The following is a 23,481-nucleotide window of genomic DNA, read 5'->3' as shown; positions in this document are numbered from 1 at the left end:
AATTAACGGTGATGGGAGAAGGGTTTGTTGCACCGAAGTACCAAAAGATGTTGCATGGGCTGTACTTTTGGAACATAATATGTTGCATTGACAGTTTTTGACACCTGGGAAGTTTATGGATTTTGGTTCTGGGATTAATCTCCATTATTCATTGTGTTGTGGATATTCCCAATTTGTATACTTGTAGGACCTTCTACAGAAACCTCTATATCTTAGTGGTACTTGGCTAATGTTAATTAATTTCACTTTGGAATTTTTTTTTTTGTTGCCAAAATTTTTTTAAAAAATATTGCAATTTGGGATAAATACATAAACTGTTCTCATGTACAGGAAAATACTGACGTAGATTAATTTGTGTATCCATGAAATCATGCAGAAATAATCATGTTGTATTATTTTTTTTTTTCAATACATGAAGTATTCCAACTTTTGCTACACTAATCTCTCTGCGCCTGTGCACCCTGCCCCCAAGGATACACAAGCGGTCGAGAGGTGATTCGAGCATACAACCTCGGGACCTAACTAGGCTACCCCGAAACCATCCGTACCAACCTCAAGGGGCAATCATGTTGTATTATTGAAGATACTAAATTTTTGTCATTAATTCTGCTAATGCTATTCAGATAACATCCACATTAACATTTTAAGAGTATAAAAATTAGACGTTGACCCACGCAATTACAAACCAGACCTTGATTGGCCAGTGCAACTAATTATGAGACCTAGTATTTGAGAAATATTTCAGTTGAATTATTGAACATTTGATAATTTTAAATTCCAAATTTGTAACATTAATATCTTGTATCTAAGTGTGCAATATAAACCAAAAAATTGATATACCTTCAATCTTGCCAATGAAATTTATAGTTCTAGTTATAAATTTTGTAGCATTTGTCGTAATCTCAGATCCATGATATTGAAATCTCACCTTATTCTGCCAAAAAAAAAAGAAAAAATCTCACCTGATTTGATAGGGAAAACTTTTATAATAGAGTATTTCTTGGCCTGCTGCCAATTATCGTCGCAAATTTTCTTAACATAATCATGTGCAGTACAATGGCTTGTATCCTCTGAGATATATTAGGGAGCACGAACATTGCTCGATAATAGTCAATATTTTTTCCAAGAAAAGATAATCTAAAAAGTAAATTCTTTGATTAACGCCACACAACGCAAATAAGATGAGTGAATTAAGAAACAGCAACAAGTGCAAGAACCTCATTTAGGAAAGGTTACGCAAAGTATAGTTAAGATAATCGTTTTTATTATCAAAAGAAGGATCTATTTCATAAATGGTTGAGATTACAAACTGAACATAATGTTGAAAACTAGTTTTTTTTTTTTTTAAATAATGTCGAAAATTACATGCAATTCACCTCACTCCATTGATCTCACAGTAAAATCAACAAATAGGCAAATCTCAATGTAAAATATCTATGTTATACAACCAGTTCAACTAATTAGTGACAACATTAATTGCTACTAACACTCTCATGTTCACTGTAGTAACAAGCTATAATGCTACTCAAAATGGAATTCACATATAATGTAAAATTATTTCATCACAACAGGAAATGACTTTCGAATAATAGAAAAGGCTAATCAGAATCCATCCAATTCTATTGCTTCTTCACCACATCTTGCACCCATATAATTCATTGTGAAGTCTCGTCTTAAATAACTGCAGCCATGTTAATACAATGATAACATCAAAACTATGGAACTCACATCTAACTCCTAGTCTCGTCATGGAACTCACATTTGGATTGTAAATAGGAGGTTTTAAATTTAAGCCCTTCTATTTGAAGAAAAAAAAGGGATGTTTAGATTAGGGTTTATTGCAATTTACTCCCTGAACTTTCACCTAGTTGTTTATACCTCTTAAACTTTCAATTTAGCATTGTATTACAGGTTTTTAATCTAGAACCTCTTACTTACAATCTCTCAAACCTTATCACCCAACCTAACTCTTCTCCCAACATCGTACTACTTAATCTATCATTGTTCGGCATAATTTATAACCAGCTAAAGTCCCATTGAAATAAACATTAATTATCTTCCTAATCCAAAACATCTCATAAGACCAATAATTTCTTTTCAATATCTAACATAAACCTATTTGAGTCTAATGTTCATACTTAGGACCAACCTGTTAAGAGCATCATGCATATGAGCCTATAAAATTCACTGGTTTGCAATTATTAAAAATTCTGTCTATAACATTAATTACATACCTAGGGTTGTAAAACTCTCTACTTTTTAATCTTTTCCATAGCCTTAAGGATGCGGTCCATGTAAGTAGAGTAATAATATTAGGATTTTTGGTGTATACATTACTAAAAATAGATGCATGTTATATGTGAAAATTTTGATATTCAAATCTAAATTAAGATTATCTATAATGCATTCAAAACTGCTAATAAAAGAATATACACTGTCACTGTATCAAAAAGTACTCCATAATATCTATATTATATATAATGGGAGAGCCTTCTTTTGGTGTAAACAATTCATGTTACTTAATGTTATAACAAAAATGCCCTTTAAATTAGTTTTCAAACTAATCATGTTTTCTCTTTTTCTCTACCATGATCTTAAGTACATCTACTCACATCCCCTCTTTTTCTCTACCATCATTTTAAATAACACAACTTCCTAAAAAAAAAAAGGAATATCTATACATTTTTAAGAAAAGCACATAAATGGTCTAACATGATTCTTCATATAATAGTTGATAATAAAAAATTAATTATATATTTTGAAATAAGCACACACTTAGGGTGTGCCAAAAGCACTACTTAATATATTAATCTTCTGTCCATTTGTTTCAAGGTTTATTGGGTCCTTCCTAATCTATTAGCCGGCCCAATCCGGCCCAGAATGTTCAATAGGCTAAGAAGATCATCATTTATCGCATCAACGCTATCGATCAAGTAAATGCAATCCGAAATGTTTACGAAGCTCAAGCAGATTTACACAGGTGAGTCTAAACTACGAAGCCCAATTACTCGGTGGAGCTTCGGTAACGAAATTCTTGCTAATTTTGGTTATTGAAGTAATTTTGGTCAATTTCGGCTAATAGGAACTGAATTAAGAAAAAAAATACAAATATATATACCTTGCCATGAACGATACACCTTGCCGTTATGGAAAGTGATCACTTAATCCTTATTCTAGGCATATTCTTAGGGAAGTTCTTAGATTAAATTAGTTAGTTTAACTCCCAAAGCATATCCGTGGATGGTGATGTTAATTACCCTAGAGTTCCTAGTTCTTTCTTTGCTCCACTAACGTGAAATAAGCACTCTAAAACATCCCTAATTCCCTACTGTAGAAAGAACAGATTTATAATGTTTATCTCTTTACTTGCTTAATGATCAACTAATACGCCCAATTTTAGAACATTAGTTGCTGATTAACTTGACTCCTAAGCCACTAAATTAGTAGCTTCTAGTGTTTCATAAACTAGCGTGACAACATGATTGTCATAATCAAAATGGAGAGGGGGGCATAAACTACCATGATAACATGATTGTCTTGTCATACTTGACATAAACCGGTGTGATAATACGATCGTCATAACTAGTCATTTTCTAAATTAGGGAAATGGGTGCAAACAATCGTCAGTACAATCATTTGGTAACATTTTTCTGACAAGTTGACATAAACTAGTGTGATAATACGATTGTCATAACTAGTCGTTTTCTAAATTAGAGAGACGGGTGCAAACAATCGTCAATACAATCATTTGGTAACATTTTTCTAACAAGTTATAATTCATTGCTAATTATACGTACAACTTTATAACAATCATATTATATTTATTCAAGTACTGTTCACGTAAAATTATAAATGTGTCGGTTACGTTAAGAGTTATGCAGTGATTTGAACCGTATGTTTCCAATTTTTGCACTACTAGCTAAATCCGAGCTACAAGTCATTTGGAACTTTTTGTATCTGACAACCGTCCCAAGCCATTCCTAAATCAATATACGGGAATGCTATTTACCCTAGAGTTCCACTGGTTCGACTTCCTGCTGCTCTGATCTATCAAGAAGCAAGAGTGAATACTTGATGCACCAGACTCTGCTCAGCATATTCTCTTGGTTGATGCTTCAATTATTTGCTTAATAAAATTGCTCAATTGCCCCATCAAAGAAAACAAAATTGGGTAATGATGATATTTTCACATATAATGCTCGTTGAATTACAGGCCAAACAAGGTACTCCGAACCCAAATTCAGATAATTCACATGGACGAGCTTAGCTTTTACATTCCCTCAAGAACCCAAATATTTTACATCAGTTTCTCAGGAATCCAAATATTTTACAGTCCCTCAAGACAGGATGATTTTCCCTCGTTAAAGTTAGCATAAGCTCGTTTATTAGTGCATCATAGCCTCCTTTCACCGTTACCTTAGACATATAATTAAACACTAATCATAATAAACATAGCAGCAGACTCAGGTCTCAGGTCTCAGGGGTCCGGACGCAAAGGTTAGAATTCTAACTCTTCCAGAGCGGTATCTCAATGGTCTCAAGTCCGGACACAAGGTTAGAATTCTGGCTCTTCCAGAGCGGTATCTTACTGATGGCTCTGTTAAGAACTTAAAACGATTCAACCACGGCGGCAGCTGCCGGAGCCGCCACTATATCGCCGTCGTTATCATCATCATCATCTTCATCCTCTGCTTCCCACATGAAATGTGCATATGATCCCAACACCATACAATCATCAGGCGCGGCTTGAACCGCTTGATCAAAGTAACATTTTGCCCTGCTCTCATCTCTTTCGTTTTCCCAAATCAAGTTTCCATACAAGGACAGCACTTCTCCATCTCCAGGACTTGCCAATATTGCCCTCCCGTAATACTCTTCTGCTCTGCCCAAATCTCCCTTCACCTGTACACAAAAATACAAACTAATCAAATATTTGATTAATTGAACAATAATTGAGAAATTCCAGAGTTCAATTAGATGTAAATAGAGTGGTATGGAGTAGTATACCTCATGCAAATATTTGCCGTAATTTCTCAGAAGAAGAGGATTGGAAGGGTTTGACTTGATCATTTCTTCGTAATAGGCACCGATCTTGCTCAGATCAGCGTTCCCGCCAGTTCCGAACTCATCTCTACCTCCGCCGCCAGTATTCCAGTTCTTCCCAATACCGCCGCCTGGAAACTCTACCTCCTCCAACGGCATCGCGCGCTGCGGCCAACCTCCTGCGTTGCTGCCTCTCGCTCTCGGACTCTCCACCACAGTCAACGATCCAGTGCTCTCGTCTTCTTCCTCAGGTATCCTCGCCACGAGAGCTCGCGATCCGAGCTCGCTCCTGCTAGTGCTCTTCACTCCCTCCATTGCGGATCGCATCATGTCCCGCTCCGATGACGCCCGCCGAATGTTCCGGCTACTCAGGTCCGTGTGCAGTGAAATGCTCGGCGAAGAACCACCGCTTTTCTTGTCGGATTCCCGAGCCGGCATCGAAACTGAAATTCTCGGCGAGCTTGGACTCGGAGGGGTCCAATTCCTGGCGGGGAACGAACCCGACCCGGTTCGGATTATCATAGCTTTCATATTTGGAAGAACAAGAAGTAGAAATTTTTTGTTTGACTTATTTTCTCTGAAACTGATCAGGAGAAGCATACTGGAGATCTTTTATCTTCTATCGAACTGCTTTATATAGTGGGGGGTTTTGGTGATGAATGAGGACCGTTGGATTGTACTACTGTGTTGACTTTTCGATCACGCAGTAAGTTGATGACACGTGTAGCTTCTCACGTGAAGGGCTTAGCCGGCGGAGGGTTCGGCGATGAAGACTGGAGTGGAGAGTGAGCTTTTCGGAAGTCTACAGTGGACTGGAAGCTTAGTCCACGTGTCACGACATTTGCGCTGTCCCGTTACTTTTTGCCGACGATGCGGACCCCACTTACCGTACCACCTTCTTGTAATAGTAGTTTTTTTTTTTTAATAATGATAATATTATTAAATTGTGAGAGTATGTGCAGAAGCGATATGTATTATATTAAACAGTTCTACAAGATATTTGTTAAGTTACATTTCAAGTGTTATATTTTTAAAAATATATGATTAATTACAAAAAGTAAATATATACAAGAGATGATAAGTAAGATTAAATAGGAAAAGTATATAAATGTAATAGAGGATAATAATTATTAGAACGTATATATATATATATTATAGGTTATATAAATATTAGATGTGTTAATGAATACCTTTGAAACACATGTTAAGAAAATCCCTTTTTTTTTTTGGGATAAATTATGTGATCTTCAATCTGGTATTTGGTATGGGTGATTAAATTGGCCTTTGTTTTGGTTGGTACAAGTGATTGAAGAGGCAACCAAATGAAGTCATGTTGTTTCATGTATTTGATGGGGAATTATTAATTTCAAGAGATGTTGTTTATTTGCACTAGAATATCATCTTTCAAGCTCCTAAGAGTTTTCTAAAACACAACTAGAATTGGATTAGCGAAATGTAAATGCTGCAATTCACCAAAATGAGTCGATCATTCCATTTACTTCTTCAACTATTTTTCGCCCTATACAAAATTTTGAACTCCATGGTTTTTTTTCCCCTTCTTTTCTTGTGTAATATTAGTTTGTATAATATGAAAGAAAGAAATTAAAGAAAAAAGAACGAATGAATTGTTCATTCTTGTAGTCTTTGACCACTACTACTAGAGATGCTTTGCAAATGACATCAATAAATTAATATGTCGTTATAATTTAGCCAAAGTCCAATTGAGTTTAATTAGCACCTAGGACTTGTTTGTTTTCTTGAAGATCAAAATCATATCAACTGAACCTACTTCCACTCAACGAGAAGTTCCCGAAAATACTTTGCTCTCTCACACACCTAACTTAACTGAGTCACGGGTTTTTTTAACAAATATTCGAGACATCTCAATAAAATACTTAATTTACATTTAACTTATCACATAAATGTACATATTCATGTCTATTATCATCTGTATTGAGATACTTCTTTCTCAATTTGGTTTGACTCTTATCAACAAATTTACAGGTAAACTATCTTAACGAGTGCTGGCAACCAAACCACTAATACCTTTCCAATTTTCGCCTAAAAGAGAATACCGTTTTTCAGACCTCGAGCTTGAGCTTTGCAAAAATTGAGATTGCGGCCGAGAAAACGCCCCAGGTAAAGGACAACGGACAAAGAAGACAAAAGCGGGTAAGCGGACAAAAGAATAAAGTGACACGTTCATGAGGGACACTGGCCCAGTGTAATCTATCTTTTATCTGGTGAGGAAGGGAAGTTGGATAACAAGATAACATAGAAAAAGGATGCCATTTTTGGAGCTTTTGGACCCATTTTTGCTTAGTGCCAAATAAATTTGTCTATTTTGATTGAATTTTGTTTTTTCTTTGAGAACGTTTTCGGCTGGCTAATATATTTCTTTGAGACTAGTAAAACTCACTCAAGAGTGGTTTGAAGTTCAGTCCAGTTGATAAATGGTAAAGCTCATCCACTCTCAACCTGTTAACCCCACTAAACATAATGGAAAAATAAAAATAAAAAAAAAGAGGAAAATTTTGATGGTGGAATTCTATCTTGATAGCTTGATTTGCACTTTTCTATCTACCATAATTAGGGGAACAAAAATCAGCAGAGCAAAGAGAGCAAATAATTTTAATTCCCAATCATGTAAACTGCACGATTTTGAATGCTAATGATGAAAATGTTGTCCCCACTGATCATGTTTTGCATCGCAAATGAGAATTCTGCGACTGGAAAACCATGTCCCTGAAACCAAAGCAGGTTAAATCACACAGCAGACTCTAGTAGCAAGTGGTATGATTCTACCGTTTTAGGATATGGTATTTGAGAATCTGTGTACTACTTCTTTATTATTGTTATTATTATTATTAGTATAAACGAGGGAATTCGAACTAAGACCTCTCACGCTCCGTCTTCCTTCGAATCAACTAACCCATCCCCCTTTATTATTTTTCTTTCATTGCATTGAAAGGAAACAAAAATCACGGTAGCAAATTAATTAATTTGGATTCTTAGCCAAGATACCTTAGTTAGTACCTAGACGTGAGTGCATTTGAATAGAAAATTATTGTCTGTCAAAGAAAATAGAAAATTATTTCAAATATTATTTCAAATAATTATTACAGTACTCTTTGTAATATGATATGTATGAAATAGAAATAAATAAAAGTATAAAAAGTTTATTAAAAAAGCATTTATGATCCAAGTAAAATAATATTTAAAAGAAATACGTATCCAAATACATTCAGAAATTGTAAGCAATTCCGTCCCAGTTGGGTAGGCAGGGTTTAGCACATTCATTAGGCACTTAGATTGTGCTCTTGTTTTCTGGTAATTGAACGATGAAAATGAAACGGGGAATCGCTTTCGAAAAACAGTAGAGATAAACAAAGATTCTTACATTGCGATCCATCCCTTTCTTCCCCATATTCTCTTTTGGGTTCTCTATTCATATATCCTTTGCCCATGCTTTGCCCCAGTCCTTTCTTGGCTTGAGTCTCGGAGCTTCCTTCCTTTTGATTGGGGTGGTTTTGGGGACCGGCCTCCCACGTGAATGCCAAGAAGAAATTTACCTATTGGTTTGACCATCAGCCATGTGATCTGAAGTGGAATCAAGTTTCCTTGATTACCAAAAAAAAAAAAAAAACCAAAAAATTTCTAGACTAAGTGATGTACGATTTAAACCAACTCTTTTTAGAAGAGTTAGCGACCACATTAATTGTAGAATGAGATGTCAAGAGTTTTCAAATCTTGTCTTCCATCAATATGCCTTAATATAAGATTTGTTTTAAATTCATACGAATACGTGATGTACCCGTTTGATCTAATGGTGCTTCAGACCCCATCAGGTTCCCCCGACTCAGTTGTATCACTCTTTAAAGTAGATTCCCCTCAGTAGAAGTAGATTAGACTAGACTAGATATGCCGCTACGTTTAAAGAAAAAAAAAACGATGTACAATTTAAACGATAAAAACAACTTAATGGATAATTCACGTTTTTTTTATTTTAAAGATTTTCATATTTGTATCTATAATTTAGATATGTCATGATTTAAAATCGCTATTTGTAGGTAGGCGGACTAAAAAAAAATTGTTTTGTTGTTTGCCAAGTAACCAATTAAGCTGCTCCCTAATTTACACAAGGCAGCACGCACTACTATGATTTTTCTATTCTAGTTTCTTCTGTTGTTGAGAGCAACCGTTTCTTCATCTTATACCGTGAAGGGTTTCCAATGCAGTTGCCCTATTTTATACTTACTCGGTGATTTTGTGAATGCATAGATTCATGTTTGCTGTCTCTTATTGTATTTAGACACCTTTTCGATGTAATTTTACTTTTCTCAAAAATTAATACTACATAAAATTCATCCTAACGAGTACCCATTCAACACAACTAAAACAACTGCTCTAGTGAAATCAATTCCAAGCCGTTCTTTTAAAAAAAAAAAAAAAAAATTGAAAAGAATATGTTTTGTATTGTTCTTCTCCATTTATTTTTCCCTGGAAATCATTTATTTTAAAAAGAATTCTAGTTGGAAAACAAAATGAGATTTAAGAAGTTAGGAGGAGGAAAGAGAATTTAAATTCAGTTTCTCGAGTCTCAACTTTAGTCATCCTTCGATATTCTTACAAAGAAAAAATATCCTTAAAAAATGTTCCATCAACCAAACAAAGTCTTCAGGAGCATAATTATCATGCCAAGTGCGAATTATTAATCATCTTTTTCCAGTTTAGTCGTATATGCGAATTTACCACCAGATTACGCTATTTGCATTTCTGTCTTTTTATTCACTCTCGGAGTAGACAAGACTTGCAGCACTCACTCAGAGGAATCAAGATAAGACCACATTTATTAGTCTAGAATTGTTCACTCAGAAAAGACAAATGATTCCAATTAAGGAGACCAAACATTTCTCAACAGCTACAAAATCTTTAACTGTACCGCTTTGCATTCTGCGGAAAACTTATCGACGGCAACATCTGCGTCAAAAATTAATTTAACTCTCTAAAGAAGTTTCTGAAAATTTAATGGTACAAAATCCTTTACATGCAGCGGCACATTTTTTATTTAGGAAGGAAACTTTCGATTTTCAATTTTTGGGTTTCTTCTAAACTCCTATGCCTATTTCCAAGGGGTGAAATCAAGCCTAATAACCTTAAACGTAATAAATGTTATGTTACTACCTCCATTTACTCCCAGTTGATTCCAACAATTGTTGTGCTTTGTTTCCTTTTCATCTTCAATTGAGACATTGAAGATAGAACTGACAGAACTCGAGCATATAATAGTTTTCACTTTTTTCAACGGAGGATTGTACTGAACGGTAAGGTAAGAAGGATTATAAGTAAAAGGTCTTGAATGCTTATCCAAAAAAAAAAAAAAAGGGTGCTAAATCCTTTTTCGAATCCAATCTCAAACTTGGCAAGGACAATCTGCAGCAACATTTGATGCCTTCAATCTCAAACTCAGTAAGGACTGGCATGGACCTCCTTAGGGTGTTACGTACTTAAGAAAGCAGAACAACTGACTAACCATGCAGGGGTTTATGAAAATTGGTATGATGAATAAAAAAGCTGCAACCTCGGATGTTAATGATCCGAAATTGATATGTACTTGGAAAAGTAGACAAGCAACTAACCATGCAGGAGTATATGAAAATTGGTATGGTGATGAAACAAGCTGCAATCTCATGATTACACATAACATTTATGATAAGAATGATACCCTTATTAGAGGGATCATCTTCTCTACTGTCAAAAGAGTGTAACAACAACATAGAGCAGACCACAAGGTTCGTGCTGAGAAGGGATTTTAACAGCTAGTACTTGCACACTGCACCTATTTCTCTCAAAAGATAATCAAAATCTTCTATACACTAAATGGCTCAAATGAATAACAACCTATTAAAGGCAAAGCTTCACTCTAGCTTCCGGATTGTTTGCTTTAATCCTGTTGCTTTTTAATGTTTCTTGCATGGCTGTCAATGACCATAACAACTAGACTTTGAGATGTTGTCCTCTTTCCTAGTCCTAGCCATACACCTAGGTCTACTTAACATCATACCGGGGAGGACACAATTAGAGAATTTAGACCGAAAAGGAACAGAACCAGAACCTTGATGATTGTCTACCTTGAACACAGTAAGAATATCATTGAACAAAGACAAGCCTCTTCGTCAATGTCACATAATTTTCACGACCACCTGACCAGTATTACATGCGAAAAAACTTTCATTTTATGCAATTAACACCAAAAATATAAGAAACAACAAAATGAAAATTGAATAGGAAGAGCAAAACCTTGCTGTGGAGAAGTTACTGATCCTTTTTTATCCTGGACACAAAAGGAGAGGGTCGTCGGTCCTGATTGGTAGATCGGATTATAAAAAGTAGTGTTTCCACAAGCATGCCACCAACCAATCCAAGGATGCCTCCTGCAGCGCTCTACAATAGAAATAAAAGAAGTGTTCATTATAGGCAATTAAAGACCAAAGGGAGATAGCAGAAGGTGAATCTTTGGACACAGCAATTTATTAACCAAGCAGCCTAAGTATGATTCTACAGAATATTTGCAGAAGAATCCAGGGAGCTACCATTCCAACATTGCGGCTAAACAGGGCTCTGAATGCAGCATATCCAACCAAATAGCCAGTAAACATAGTAACTGCAACATGCAAACCTGCAACAAACAATAAATATTCATTTTTAACATGAAGAGGTTTTAAAAATAATAAGCATATCAAGGTAAAGTTAAGATAAAATAAAGATTTGAGACACCTCAGATATTATTAAGAGGAAATTGCCTTGAAGCAAATTCTATGCTACACAGATCAATCAGAAGAGCACCAAAAACCAATTGAAACTGGCAGCCAGCAGATTTCACAAAAAATTTAACAGAGCTATAATAATATACATGAATTAAATCTCAAGTTGTTCCCCTCTCTCTCTCTCTCTCTCTCGTGACTAAAAACTTGCCAATCAGTGCAGCAGTAGGATTGGAGGCCCAAAATAACTTCAATTGTGCTGGTAACTTTTGTTGAAGCATCAAGGAATCCTCAAGAATCTAAAACAAATATCTTACCAATTATACAAGGACAATTAACTCCTCGAGGTCCATATGGAAAAGTTGTCTACAGTTACTTTCATGAGACTATGCAAAAGTAAATCTGAAACTTTAAAGAAGGTTGAAGCGCCTTTTTCTATGTTGCTTCCAGTGTTTGACCTTCCTGCTGTTTTAAAATAACAATTAAAGCTGTCATGCTAGATGAAGCATCAACTTAACACAAAGGTCCTCACTTCAACAATAGAAGATTTCTTGCCAGATGAAGCATGACTGCGCTCACTTCATAATCAAAATTATGCTCATTCGCCCTTATCTCATTCTCAAACAATCGACGCCAAAGATACCAATGGAAAACTTGGCACCAGTCTTACAAAAAGGCAACCTGCAGACAACTTAATATTACCTACAAGGTTGATCCTTAAAGTTCATGTGAAGGGATCAAAACTGAAAATTGGTACTGAGTCCAAATTTTAATACACTGAGGCAGACTTTTGTAGATCACACAAGCATAACACTGTAAAATTTCTGTCGGTTCATAGTTCTATGAATTTACATCGCAGACTTTTGACTACAGGTGCATATCAACTGCACTTTAGCATCATTGGAACTAGTAGACATCATATATATTGTCTTTTACAATATATGTACTGCAAAATGCAATAATAACTTGGGAATACATTTTCGAACTTTAGTAGCATTCAACATTTGTTCTAAGGTCAACTTCTCTACTTATGTAGAAAACCTTCGACCCTCCACCTAGCCATGGCTTTACATTCTTTCTTTAAATTCTTTCTAAAGTTGACGAGATTTCGGAATATACACCACCACACACAATCTTTTTTTTTTTTTTTTGCTGCATTGTGTAATTTCAGCATATTGATCAGAAGGCCCTAAATTGAAAAAAATAAAAGTTATCATGCTAACAATTTGACGAGTTGAACAAATAGTTCTACAATTCAATAATATACCCAAAAAAATCATCATCAAATTTACCAAAAAAAATCAAACGAGATTAAATCAACTATATTTTTAAAAAAAAGGATTGAGAAAAAGAACTGACCAAGTCCTAATTGATCCTTGTAAGAAGAAAAAGGTTCCTCCACGCCCTTCTTCGGCGTAATATCCTTCACCAATTCCTCATATTCTTTCTTCTCCGCCACCTCAGCCAGCTTCCTTAGCCTCGCTTTCAATTCCTCACTCTTCACCCACAATTCAAAAATAAAATAATCCATCAACTCAGAGTAAACAAGCAAAATTCAATTCAATACAATAATTAATTAATTAATTCAATGCCCAAAGTAATTGCACCTTTTCTCTAGGCTTTGGGCTGGTGAAAATGAAATTTGAACCAGAGAACAAATGGAAGAGGCTGGGCCGAGTTTTTGGGTCGGATCTGATCCAAATGGACTTGAGAGATTTGTAGGAAAGGGAGGAGTGAGGGGAAAGGGAGGAAGCCAGGTCTCTCAGGTCTTGAGGGAGATTAGGGTCTGTAGATGCTGTCATTAAGAATGATCGGATTGTCTCGGTAGTGGATATGACCAAACCGATGTTGCCACTTCCATCAGTTGCCGCAGCAGCGGCAGCGGTGGAATTGGAATTGTCATTTCCGTTCATGTTCAAGTCCATCTGAATTTTCAAACAATTGGTTCTGTTAATTCTTCATTCTAACCATAGAATAACTCAAAGTGTGGTACCGTGTACAACGCCTTGAAATAAAAAAAAGTTATGTTAAAATTGTTTGGGTTAATTTAATTCCAACAGACCTTTCCGTGCATTAATGTGTAATTGAATAATCCGCCCCCGTGTGTTATTATAATTTTTTTCAATCAGGTATAATTGGGTCAGACAGCCCAATTTCAGACTAAATTTGGCATATGCAACGTAAATAGTTTCGTGGATTGACCAAATTATTTACAAGTTCTTAATTACCAAATTTTTTACTTATTTGCTTTTGATGAAAATTTTTCTAAAACAATCTAGTTTAGGAGTCTTTAATCATGCAGTTTAGGAGCAACTTTTTGTACTACATAGTTTTATCCCATACGTTATTGAAGATAATTATCGCACACTAGTTACCTAGACCATACATAAGGTAAAGCAAAGATAATATACCTTTCTATTTAGGAAGTCAGCTACTTCACTTGTAAATCTTAGCAACTAAATTAGGCTCTAACATGTAAATCAAAGTCTGTGAGGTGCCTCAGATCCATTTTAACAGAAAATGATGCTTTTATTGGGTGGACACAACTAAAACATGCAGACCCATAGATTTATAAATGAGTATGTAAGAGACAAATCAATTTCTGGAATGGAGGAGTTGGACATCTATGAAATTTGCAGAGAAAATTACCTTGAACTAGAATCAGAATAGCTCAGAGAAATCGTCAAATACAATATGCCAACAAGTTCTGTTCAACACATGAATTTGAATTCAAAGAGTTCAGAGAAGCCCTCTACAATTTCTGCACTATGAAAAACCAAAGAAACTTAGTGGTTAAGCATTTAAACAGAAAATAGCCATGAACACGGTTTTTAAACGCAAAATTAAGAAAAACAAAATGATAGACCAAGAAAAAAGAGAGCTTAATTTAAAACCTTGAAATACCAGATTAAGGTACAAGTGGAAAGCAAGGTATCAAAGAAAATATATCATCTTATTATTCTAAACCAAGATAAACGTAATAATAAACTGACATGCAAGGCATTACATAACAGTAAAGGGTGATATTTTGGAGAACCATATCAATAGCAAAGGGCAACAGTTTTGGTATGAAACATATAAAAAGTAGTAAATGGTATGTAACATGATTACACATATGTATCAAAATACCTTCACTAGTCTAAAGTCTGATGAGACTAAAAGCAAAGAACAACAAAAGTATTAAAAGATTTAATTAGCTCATACGAATCCAAAAGATCACTGAAAAATTAGGGTGCATTAAGAATAATCTTTTCAAGTTAATTTCAACCCATAGAAATGAAAAATAAAGAAAAAAGAAATAGAACACCATCTTGCAGTTTACTTTAAACTCAAACTAATTTTCTTGCTCCTAATTATACAGGTTCAAGGAACTTGATCGTTGACATCTTCAAATTACATCTATTATGCAAAAAGGTTCACGGCAATTCAAAATATATACTGCAATCAGAATAGCTTAAATCCAAAATTAGCTGTGGACAGAAACAAGTTACAAGCATTAGAAGCTGCTTTATTTTAACTGATGTCAGAGCACTTTAATGCTCAGCTCAGAAATCACATTAGAAGTTACCTGATAGGCAGCAGTAGCACTCAATTGAGACAGCAGCAACGTAATCTACATCATGTAACTAGGAAATTAATAAATGTGGCAATTGTTCTGATTCTTCTTGTAGTAGTTAACAATGAGTTGAAGCCAGCTTCTACATTGGTCAAGACTTAGATTTGGTTAAAATTCAACAAGTTTGACATTTGCTGAAAAATTACACTACATTAAGAAAGTTTGGAAAAATTATACTACATCCTGACTTGCTGCTTCTAGTTTTAAAGATCAATTTCATTTCCATTGTAACTAGTACATGCCTTATCCTTCTCTCCTTATCCTTCTTTACCCTTTCTTTTTATACTTCTTTTTTTCTGAGATGTTGATCATTTTCTTTGTTTTATTTAAGTCATTTGGCCTTTTCTTTTTGCAAATTTCCATCTTAAAGATAGCAAAACAGCATAGGCAGCAGGCACTCATCCTCTGCTGAGTAATGCAAGCAGAATACTACTACCATTTATGAAACTTTCAATGGCTATGAATAACTTTACAAAAAGTGGGTAATCTAAATAGGCATTGATTATAGCTGATAGTTATCAGAAGACATTATTGATAGCTGATAGCAGAATAATCTTCTACTAAAATATTGATAAAAAGCCAACATTTATGAAGCCCAGCATTCAACTTGTAGCCATCAAGAATATGTGTTTACTAGCTTCAGATTCTAGGTCCACTAAAAGGGAATATATCAACCTTTAACAAAGCAATCATGCTTGCAGAATATAAATGTTGCTACCTGCAGCATAAACAAGGCTCCACAAAGACCTCCTTTAGAACGAAATGGGGTCAGGGTGGTCACAATATGAGGTATTACAGCCTACTGAAGAACACAGAAAGGTAAACCCTACATGCACTCCACAGATCAACAACACTAAGTCTGGGGCAATTAGGAAGACTGCCATAGAACTGAAGCTTCCTCACAATCATGAAGAGATTCTCAAAGATGCTGATGCACCAGTTGACAAATCATCTACTGAGACGCTCTAAATTTCATATATTAGCATAGATTTGATGGTTAGACTATTTTATCTCCCATCCCTTTAAGCTCCATCCAACATGGTTTTCAGAGTTAATATCATCAGTTCAGTTTTACCTTGAGAAAAGTTAAACCTCTTCAACTAATGATGGACAATCAACAAAAGGCTTTCTAGAAGATAAACTCCAGCTTGCTTCACATGCATAAAGAAGAAAAGAAAAGGAAACTTTAACAGAACAGAACACATGAAACATGGCAGGGCACTTAGAAATATGTATCTCCAGCATTGTCTGAAAATTGGGTGGAACCTTATATTACATACATGTGATGTATACATTATACAATAAGGTTCCTAATACTATCAGCCAGAATTACAGAAGAAAAGTCATTAACCAAAGATAAACGACAATAGGCAAGCAGATCTGACAAGCCAATATGCTCCAAAAATATGTGTAAACCAGAATTCGTGCTTAAATTGACACACTCTTTGGCCAAGTCAATATTTATGCCAACAATGATCTTTTCCCACATATTACATAGCCAGTTATTATTACATGGTCAAGCAAATATCATAACCAATTATTACTACATGGTTAAGAAAATATCATAATGTAACAATTTACTTTACCCACGCATCATGCTATAGAACCGTATCCAAAATCATAGAGATGTGCATTAAAGTGCAATGCAATCCAAATTTTCAAACTGAAACTCTAGAATTTCACCTTAAATCACATTAAGTCTCAAATAATTGGAAAAAAACCATTAAAATCCACATTTAAAAATCATATAGTCGTTCTCCATCGAATCCCAAAAAAAAAAGCATAAATATCAAATTATGGACAAAAAAAGAGAGAAAATCTGAGCTTAATTACCTCTTGCATCGAATGGAAGATGTCTAACCAAAAATCGAAGAAGATTCTCTAACGACTTCTCTCAATACCAGAGTTAGGTTTTACTTCGCTGTCGAATACAATTACTTTGAGATCTCAACAAATCTTGCTCAGTGAATTTCCAATTCCTTCACTTCATGAACATCGACCTAAAAAATGAACAGAAATTAACAGTAAATTTCTCATAAATGTTGCTAAAATTGATCGTAACAGAGCAAACAACGAAGGATTGGATTGGTGTAAAGCTATAAACCTCACCAATTTTTCTTTCTCAAGCCCAATGGAGACTTGAAAAGTGGGAGAGAAATTGAGTACAACTATAAGAATAAGAAATGGAGAGAGCAGACAAGAAATTAATTGATCGGAACAGTGGAATAGATTTTAGCGGGAGAAAGAGCGAGGATTTGAGATCAGGGGGAAGGAAACTGAGCAGAGAACGAAAACCGATATGCTTTAGAATTTTTTTTTCTTTTTTCTTTTTGTGTGTGTGATTTTTTTTCTCTTTTCCCCTCGCTATTAGACATTTAATGTAGCAAAATGCTATGCCGTCATTTCTTGTTTAAGGCTTCGTTTGGGAGTCGAGGATTTGGAGAAAAGAAAGGGAAAGAGGAGAAAGTTTACTTTTCTTTTATTTGTGAATTTTTAATAAGAAAAAAAAGAAAGAAAATAGGAGGATTAAGAAAGATAAATAGTAGGCAAAAATTTTCCTTCCAAATTGGATGGAAATGGAGAGAAAGTTTGAGAAAGCTTGCGAAATTTTTGAAAAATACCTATTTTATTCTTAAAAAAGTTTTGAACAAATATTTAATGACTTTCATATCTAAAAGGAAATTTCGCCATTTTTGCCCCTAAATTTTTACATTAAAATCAATTTCATCCTTTATAATTTTTTTTAGCCAATTTAGTCCTCTGACTATTTTGAAGTCTCCAATGTGGGACTTTTGCAGGGCGAGACCACAACCACATTTTACGTATTCTGTATAATCGGTGATGGGTATATCTGTTCTTTTAAATCAGATTCTTCAATTTAGATGGATCTTTGACCATAGTTCTTTTTCTCCGATAGAAATCTCATCCCATTCACCAGAAATTCGCACAAACTCTCTCTCACACACACACACACTCAAATCATGAAACAAAATTCACAAGAAAAAAAAAAAACAAGAACCATAAGGAAAGTGAAGCAAAATTCAAAGGAGAAATGGCTCTCAAACATACTCTCAGGTCTACTCACAAACTCATTTCGTTTGGGCATTTTGTCAAACGGATTAAGGTCATCACAAAAATTGAATATTTCGAATAAAATTTGACTATGGCTGAGTCGAAAAATATCTTGTCAAGCCTCATTCAGGCAGAAAAGGTGAAAAAGAAACAACGAAATTGCAGCAAGTATCATTGTCTAATTTCTTTCATCTACAAAACAAAGCATACGGGAAGAAGATAGCAATTTCAACAGCCATAAGAAAATCATCTCAACCTAGAGATTAAAACAAAAAAAGGATTATGGAAACCTCACAGTGCTTTCTTCATGATGATTTGTAAGTTGTGGTGGTTCTAGCAAGAAGATAGCAACTCCGGCAATGGTGACGGCGGCAGCGAGCTCCCCTTGCTCCTCGGATTCCCTCAATGTTTTTGTTGGTTTTCTATTTTTTGGTTCTTTTCTTCTTTTCTTGGAAAGAAAATAGAGTATACAACTCTACAACTAAGATTCCGCAAGGATTTTGGAGAGATTCTTATGAGTTCATGTGAAACTCAAGGTGAAAAATGTGAATGATGACTAGTCATGAGTTTTTATAGTTTTAATTGTTGACGGATGAAAGTGGGTCGGTAGTGACAATTGGTGGTGTCTTTGCTAACAACCATGAATGGAGGATCGAAGAATCAGAACCAAACAAAATGAGTTTGCCGGTGAGTAGACCTAAAATTGTCTATGAGAGAGATTTCTCCTTCAAATTTTGTTTCAATTTTCCTTTTGGTTCTTGGTTTTCTATTTTTTTTCTCATGGATTTTGTTTCTTGATTTGAGTGTGAGAGAGAGAGTTTGTGCAAGTTTTCAATAAATTCAGATGAAATTTTCGGTGAAATTTATCGGAGAAGAAGAACTATGGTCAAAGTCCGTCTAAATTGAAGAATCTGATTTAAAAGGACAAATATACCCATCACCGATCGTACGGAACACACGTAAAATGTGGCGTGGCCAATGCAAAAGTCCTACATTGGAGACTTCAAAATAGTCCGAAGACTAAATTGACTAAAAAAAATCATAAAGGATGAAATTGATTTTAGCGTAAAAGTTTATGGACTAAAATGACGAAATTTCCTATCCAAAATCATTTCACAAATTCTCAAATATGTCTTCATTTTTTTTCACAACACTTTTTCCTTGTGCCGCATGAGAACTGCTGCCAAAACCCCTTTTTGTTGTAGTGAGTTATGAAATTAGAACAAGATTTTTAGCTAAAATCCTAATCCCAAATAAGGAAAAAAATAAAAAAAAAAAGAAGAAGATTTTGAAAATAACACTACCGCTATGTATGATAGGAAAATATGGTTGAAGTGATACGTACGGAGGTTAGAGCAGCCCACAATGTAGTGGAAGCATGTTCTCAGACAGACGCCATGGAAAAAGTTGTTTTTATATCCTCACCACCGCCCTCATCTGGAGGGATCATCAGGTATCATATAGATTCATCAGAAGAGTTGGATGAGAAAAATTGATTGGAGTGAAATTAACTTCTGTCGTAAATTCTTTTGTGCTATCCTCATCTATCTAGCCATACATAGATGCAACCTATATTAGACGTCAGCATAGCATATTTGTAGCATCAGATTTTCAGTTTGTAACCTAAAAAAGAAAATAAAAAATAAAAACTGCAGCTAAGGCATCTGATGATTATCATACATAATGCCTGGGTATGACAACAGATACTGAAGAGGCGATTTTTGGTTGGTAGCTAAACCGACCTGAATCAGTTCTCTCTGAGATGAGGTGAGGTGAACTCCTGGGTCCGAAGTCAACCTCCTTGTCCGAAGTGAATGGCGGGGCTTCTCCCCTGGGATCACTCCGACGATCAAGTTAGTATGAGAACGAGAAATATGCTAGAGTATGAGCGAATGAACAGTGTATGCTTACTTGTTGGGAGTGTGTCTGGGGTATTTATAGAGGGAGAGTAGAGGACAAAGCGGAGGGCTTATGCTGGTGGGACCCACCCTCTGGTCATTACGGCTCTGTCCCGTGTCAGGAGGTCTGACTCTGACACTGTAACTGCCTGGGCATGATGACGGGGAGTATTGTGCAGGTGCCATTAAGTGCCTCCAGTGCTTTTCAGATAAAGCACTGGTCCTGGGTGATGTCAGATGGTTTGACATCATCAGCGTGCAGCTGAGGTGGGGGTGCCGAGGTCGGCTACACAGTAGGCTAGGGAAACGGCCGAGGTCGAGCTCAGGGATGATGCCCGGGACACGGATGAGCTCTGATGAGGGACGAGGTGAGTTCACCTCGGCCACTCGGGATGGCCGAGGTGAGCATCCTCAATAAGCCCCCCAAGCCTCGGATGCTCCGAGCAAGGGAGGTGCCGAGGCTTCCTAGTGCTGAAGTCATGAAGAGTCGAGGTTCCGAAACTGCTCCGGAAGATGCGGGGACTTGACACGTGGGCGAGTCAGTTGATAGGACGTGGTCACTGGTAACCGTCGCATCGTGAAGTAGTGGGACGTTTCGTGCAGTGGGTGTCAGCCGAAAGGACGGGGCATTAATGAAGAGAGAGAGACAGAAGGGCAGGTACTCAGTATCTTGAATTCGAAGAGTTGCCGCCTTTCCGTATTCTGGCTGCCTCTTCGGGTTCCCCTTAGACTCCTATAAATAGGGGGTCTTTCTCACCGCATGGCCCATCATTTTCTTCCTCTGCCTGGGACTTGCCAAATTTACGTCTGTTGCCGAGATAGAAAACACAAGGACAGGCTGCCAAGCCCCCGGCGGCTACACGCACTCCCACCAAGGTCGGCCAGAGCAGCTCGGCCACCGCGGCTACTGGGTCCACCTCGTCCGTGCCGGGGGGAGTGCCTCTCGGAGTCGTCACGGCACTCCCACCTCCTCAGGGCCGAGGCAAGCAGTTGAAGGCCCCGGTCAATCCAGTCTCGGGGACCTCGCTATGGAATCGTTTCCATAGCCCCCCAGTGTTTCCCGGGGAGGAGAAGACGCACTCCGGCAATCATTGGTGTCCGAACTGGAAGATTTCGGTCAACGACAGGTGCCAAAATCCTCGGGTCGCTCAAGAGCTAGTAATGCACTCCACTCTGCCAAGGGATTTGGAGTTCATGAAGAAACTGAGCCCGGCCGAGCTGGTTCAAAGTCTGATGGTGACCACGGCTTCCAACTCAGCTTTTGCGGCCGAGATGGCTCACAGATACTGTGCTCTAGTCGAGGAGCAGGACACCGGCAAGCTGCAGACTCAGATCTCCAAGTTGGAGAAACAACTGGCGGTGTCCGAATCCGAGAAGTCGGAGCTTCAGAGGCAACTTCAAGAGGCTGAAGCTAAGGGTGAGGAGGCCGAGGCTACGATGAATAGTCTTAGATCAGCCCTCGAGGAAGAGCAGAAGAGGGGGGACGAAGTGAAGAAGTCCCACGCACAAGCTCTCGAGGGTGCTGGAGCCTCGGCTGTGGACGCGTTTCGGAGGTCCGATGCCTTCATCAAGGACCTCGGCCAACTGCTTACGCCTAACTTCATGTTTGGCTTCACATCGGCCATTGACGAGGCCGCAACTCACCTCTCCTCCGAAGCCTTGGAGTCTTTGAAAAATCATGCCAGCTACAATGAAGACTCCAAGGAGTTATGTGATCGGATGGCCGAAGGCATTCAGGCAGGAAGGAACTTGGCCGAAGTCCAGGTCGAGTTCAACAAGTGGCTGTCCGAACTCGACGACGTGTTCGAGGACGTGGAAGTAAAGGAAGCTGAGGGAGACGAAGCCGGGGGGGACGAAGTCGGAGGGGACATCGGAAAAGAGCCTGGAGATGAACACCCCGGCGGAAAAGAGGCCGAAGAGGAGGCTGCCCAGGAGGGAGCCAAGACCGGGAATGGAGCCGAGACGGGGGTCTAGGCTCATATGCTTCGAGGGGGTGGTCGAGGTGGAAAGTGCTTAGCAGCATTCGGACCTCGGCCTTGTATTTTTTTTGTAACGCTCTTTTCTGTTGAATGAAATCTATTCCTTCTGTTCTCAGTATTTCAATTTCTTGTTTTGACTTCTTCCCTTGCTTGTCCCCCTTATTTTTTAACTGCGTAATAACCATATTGTTTTCAGGTCGTTAGCCGAGGTAGTAAAACGGGCAGATACCACCTTGATTTATAATGGGCCGAGGTGGCTCTTCGGGAGGTGCCACTGAGTAAGGCCGAGGTGGTAAAACGGGCAGATACCACCTTGATTTATAATGGGCCGAGGTGGCCCTTCGGGAGGTGCCACTGAGTAAGGCCGAGGTGGCCCTGCGGGAGGTGCCGCTGATTAAGGCCTAAGTGGCCCTGCGGGAGGTGCCACTGAGTAAGGCCGAGGTGGTAAAACGGGCAGATACCACCTTGATTTATAATGGGCCGAGGTGGCCCTTCGGGAGGTGCCACTGAGTAAGGCCGAGGTGGCCCTGCGGGAGGTGCCGCTGATTAAGGCCTAAGTGGCCCTGCGGGAGGTGCCACTGAGTAAGGCCGAGGTGGCCCTGCGGGAGGTGCCGCTGAGTAAGGCCGAGGTGGCCCTGCGGGAGGTGCCACTGAGTAAGGCCGAGGTGGCCCTGCGGGAGGTGCCGCTGAGTAAGGCCTAAGTGGCCCTGCGGGAGGTGCCACTGATTAAGGCCGAGGTGGCCCTTCGGGAGGTGCCGCTGAGTAAGGTCGAGGTGGCCCTTCGGGAGGTGCCGCTGAGTAAGCCCGAGGTGGCCCTTCGGGAAGTGCCGCTGAGTAAGGCCGAGGTGGCCCTTCGGGAGGTGCCGCTGAGTAAGCCGAGGTGGCCCTTCGGGAAGTGCCCTGAGTAAGGCCTAAGTGGCCCTGCGGGAGGTGCCACTGATTCTGGCCAGTTGAGTAAGGCCGAGGTGGCCCTTCGGGAGGTGCCACTGAGTAAGGCCGAGGTGGCCCTTCGGGAGGTGCCGCTGAGTAAGCCCGAGGTGGCCCTTCGGGAAGTGCCGCTGAGTAAGGCCGAGGTGGCCCTTCGGGAGGTGCAGCTGAGGAAGGTCGAG

At 38.0% G+C, this 23,481-nt stretch overlaps 2 protein-coding genes across 10 annotated transcripts; both read right to left on the bottom strand.

Annotated features, from left to right (window-relative positions):
- Window positions 1–4,157: 4,157 nt before the first annotated feature.
- On the bottom strand, window positions 4,158–5,634 carry LOC113779564. The gene is made up of 2 exons (XM_027325173.1): window positions 5,008–5,634; window positions 4,158–4,902 (listed from the first exon to the last, which is right to left on the bottom strand). Exons 1-2 carry the CDS (start codon window positions 5,572–5,574, stop codon window positions 4,609–4,611), a joined length of 861 nt encoding a protein of 286 aa, XP_027180974.1. The 5' UTR covers window positions 5,575–5,634; the 3' UTR covers window positions 4,158–4,608.
- Window positions 5,635–7,766: 2,132 nt separating this feature from the next.
- On the bottom strand, window positions 7,767–19,029 carry LOC113781215. 9 transcript variants are annotated; one of them, XR_003469560.1, is made up of 9 exons: window positions 17,533–17,756; window positions 17,257–17,423; window positions 14,457–14,568; window positions 13,415–13,732; window positions 13,167–13,305; window positions 11,637–11,722; window positions 11,344–11,487; window positions 8,444–8,615; window positions 7,767–7,788 (listed from the first exon to the last, which is right to left on the bottom strand). XR_003469560.1 is itself a non-coding variant. In XM_027327098.1 (9 exons), exons 5-8 carry the CDS (start codon window positions 13,730–13,732, stop codon window positions 11,359–11,361), a joined length of 672 nt encoding a protein of 223 aa, XP_027182899.1. In that variant the 5' UTR covers window positions 14,457–14,573; window positions 15,376–15,420; window positions 17,257–17,423; window positions 17,533–17,756; the 3' UTR covers window positions 10,709–11,246; window positions 11,344–11,358. The 9 variants fall into 9 exon arrangements, 8 of the variants coding, with proteins under 8 accessions (XP_027182905.1, XP_027182904.1, XP_027182899.1 ...); XM_027327098.1 differs by lacking the exons at window positions 7,767–7,788; window positions 8,444–8,615 and adding exons at window positions 10,709–11,246; window positions 15,376–15,420 and having other exon boundaries at window positions 14,457–14,573; XM_027327097.1 differs by lacking the exons at window positions 7,767–7,788; window positions 8,444–8,615 and adding exons at window positions 10,709–11,246; window positions 15,376–15,420.
- Window positions 19,030–23,481: the final 4,452 nt, after the last annotated feature.

This window comes from Coffea eugenioides, chromosome 8 (assembly GCF_003713205.1).
Source record: "Coffea eugenioides isolate CCC68of chromosome 8, Ceug_1.0, whole genome shotgun sequence".
NCBI classification, from domain to species: Eukaryota; Viridiplantae; Streptophyta; class Magnoliopsida; order Gentianales; family Rubiaceae; genus Coffea; species Coffea eugenioides.
The sequence above is the reverse complement of the archived record's forward strand: the minus strand, read 5'-3'. Positions and strand labels throughout refer to the sequence as shown.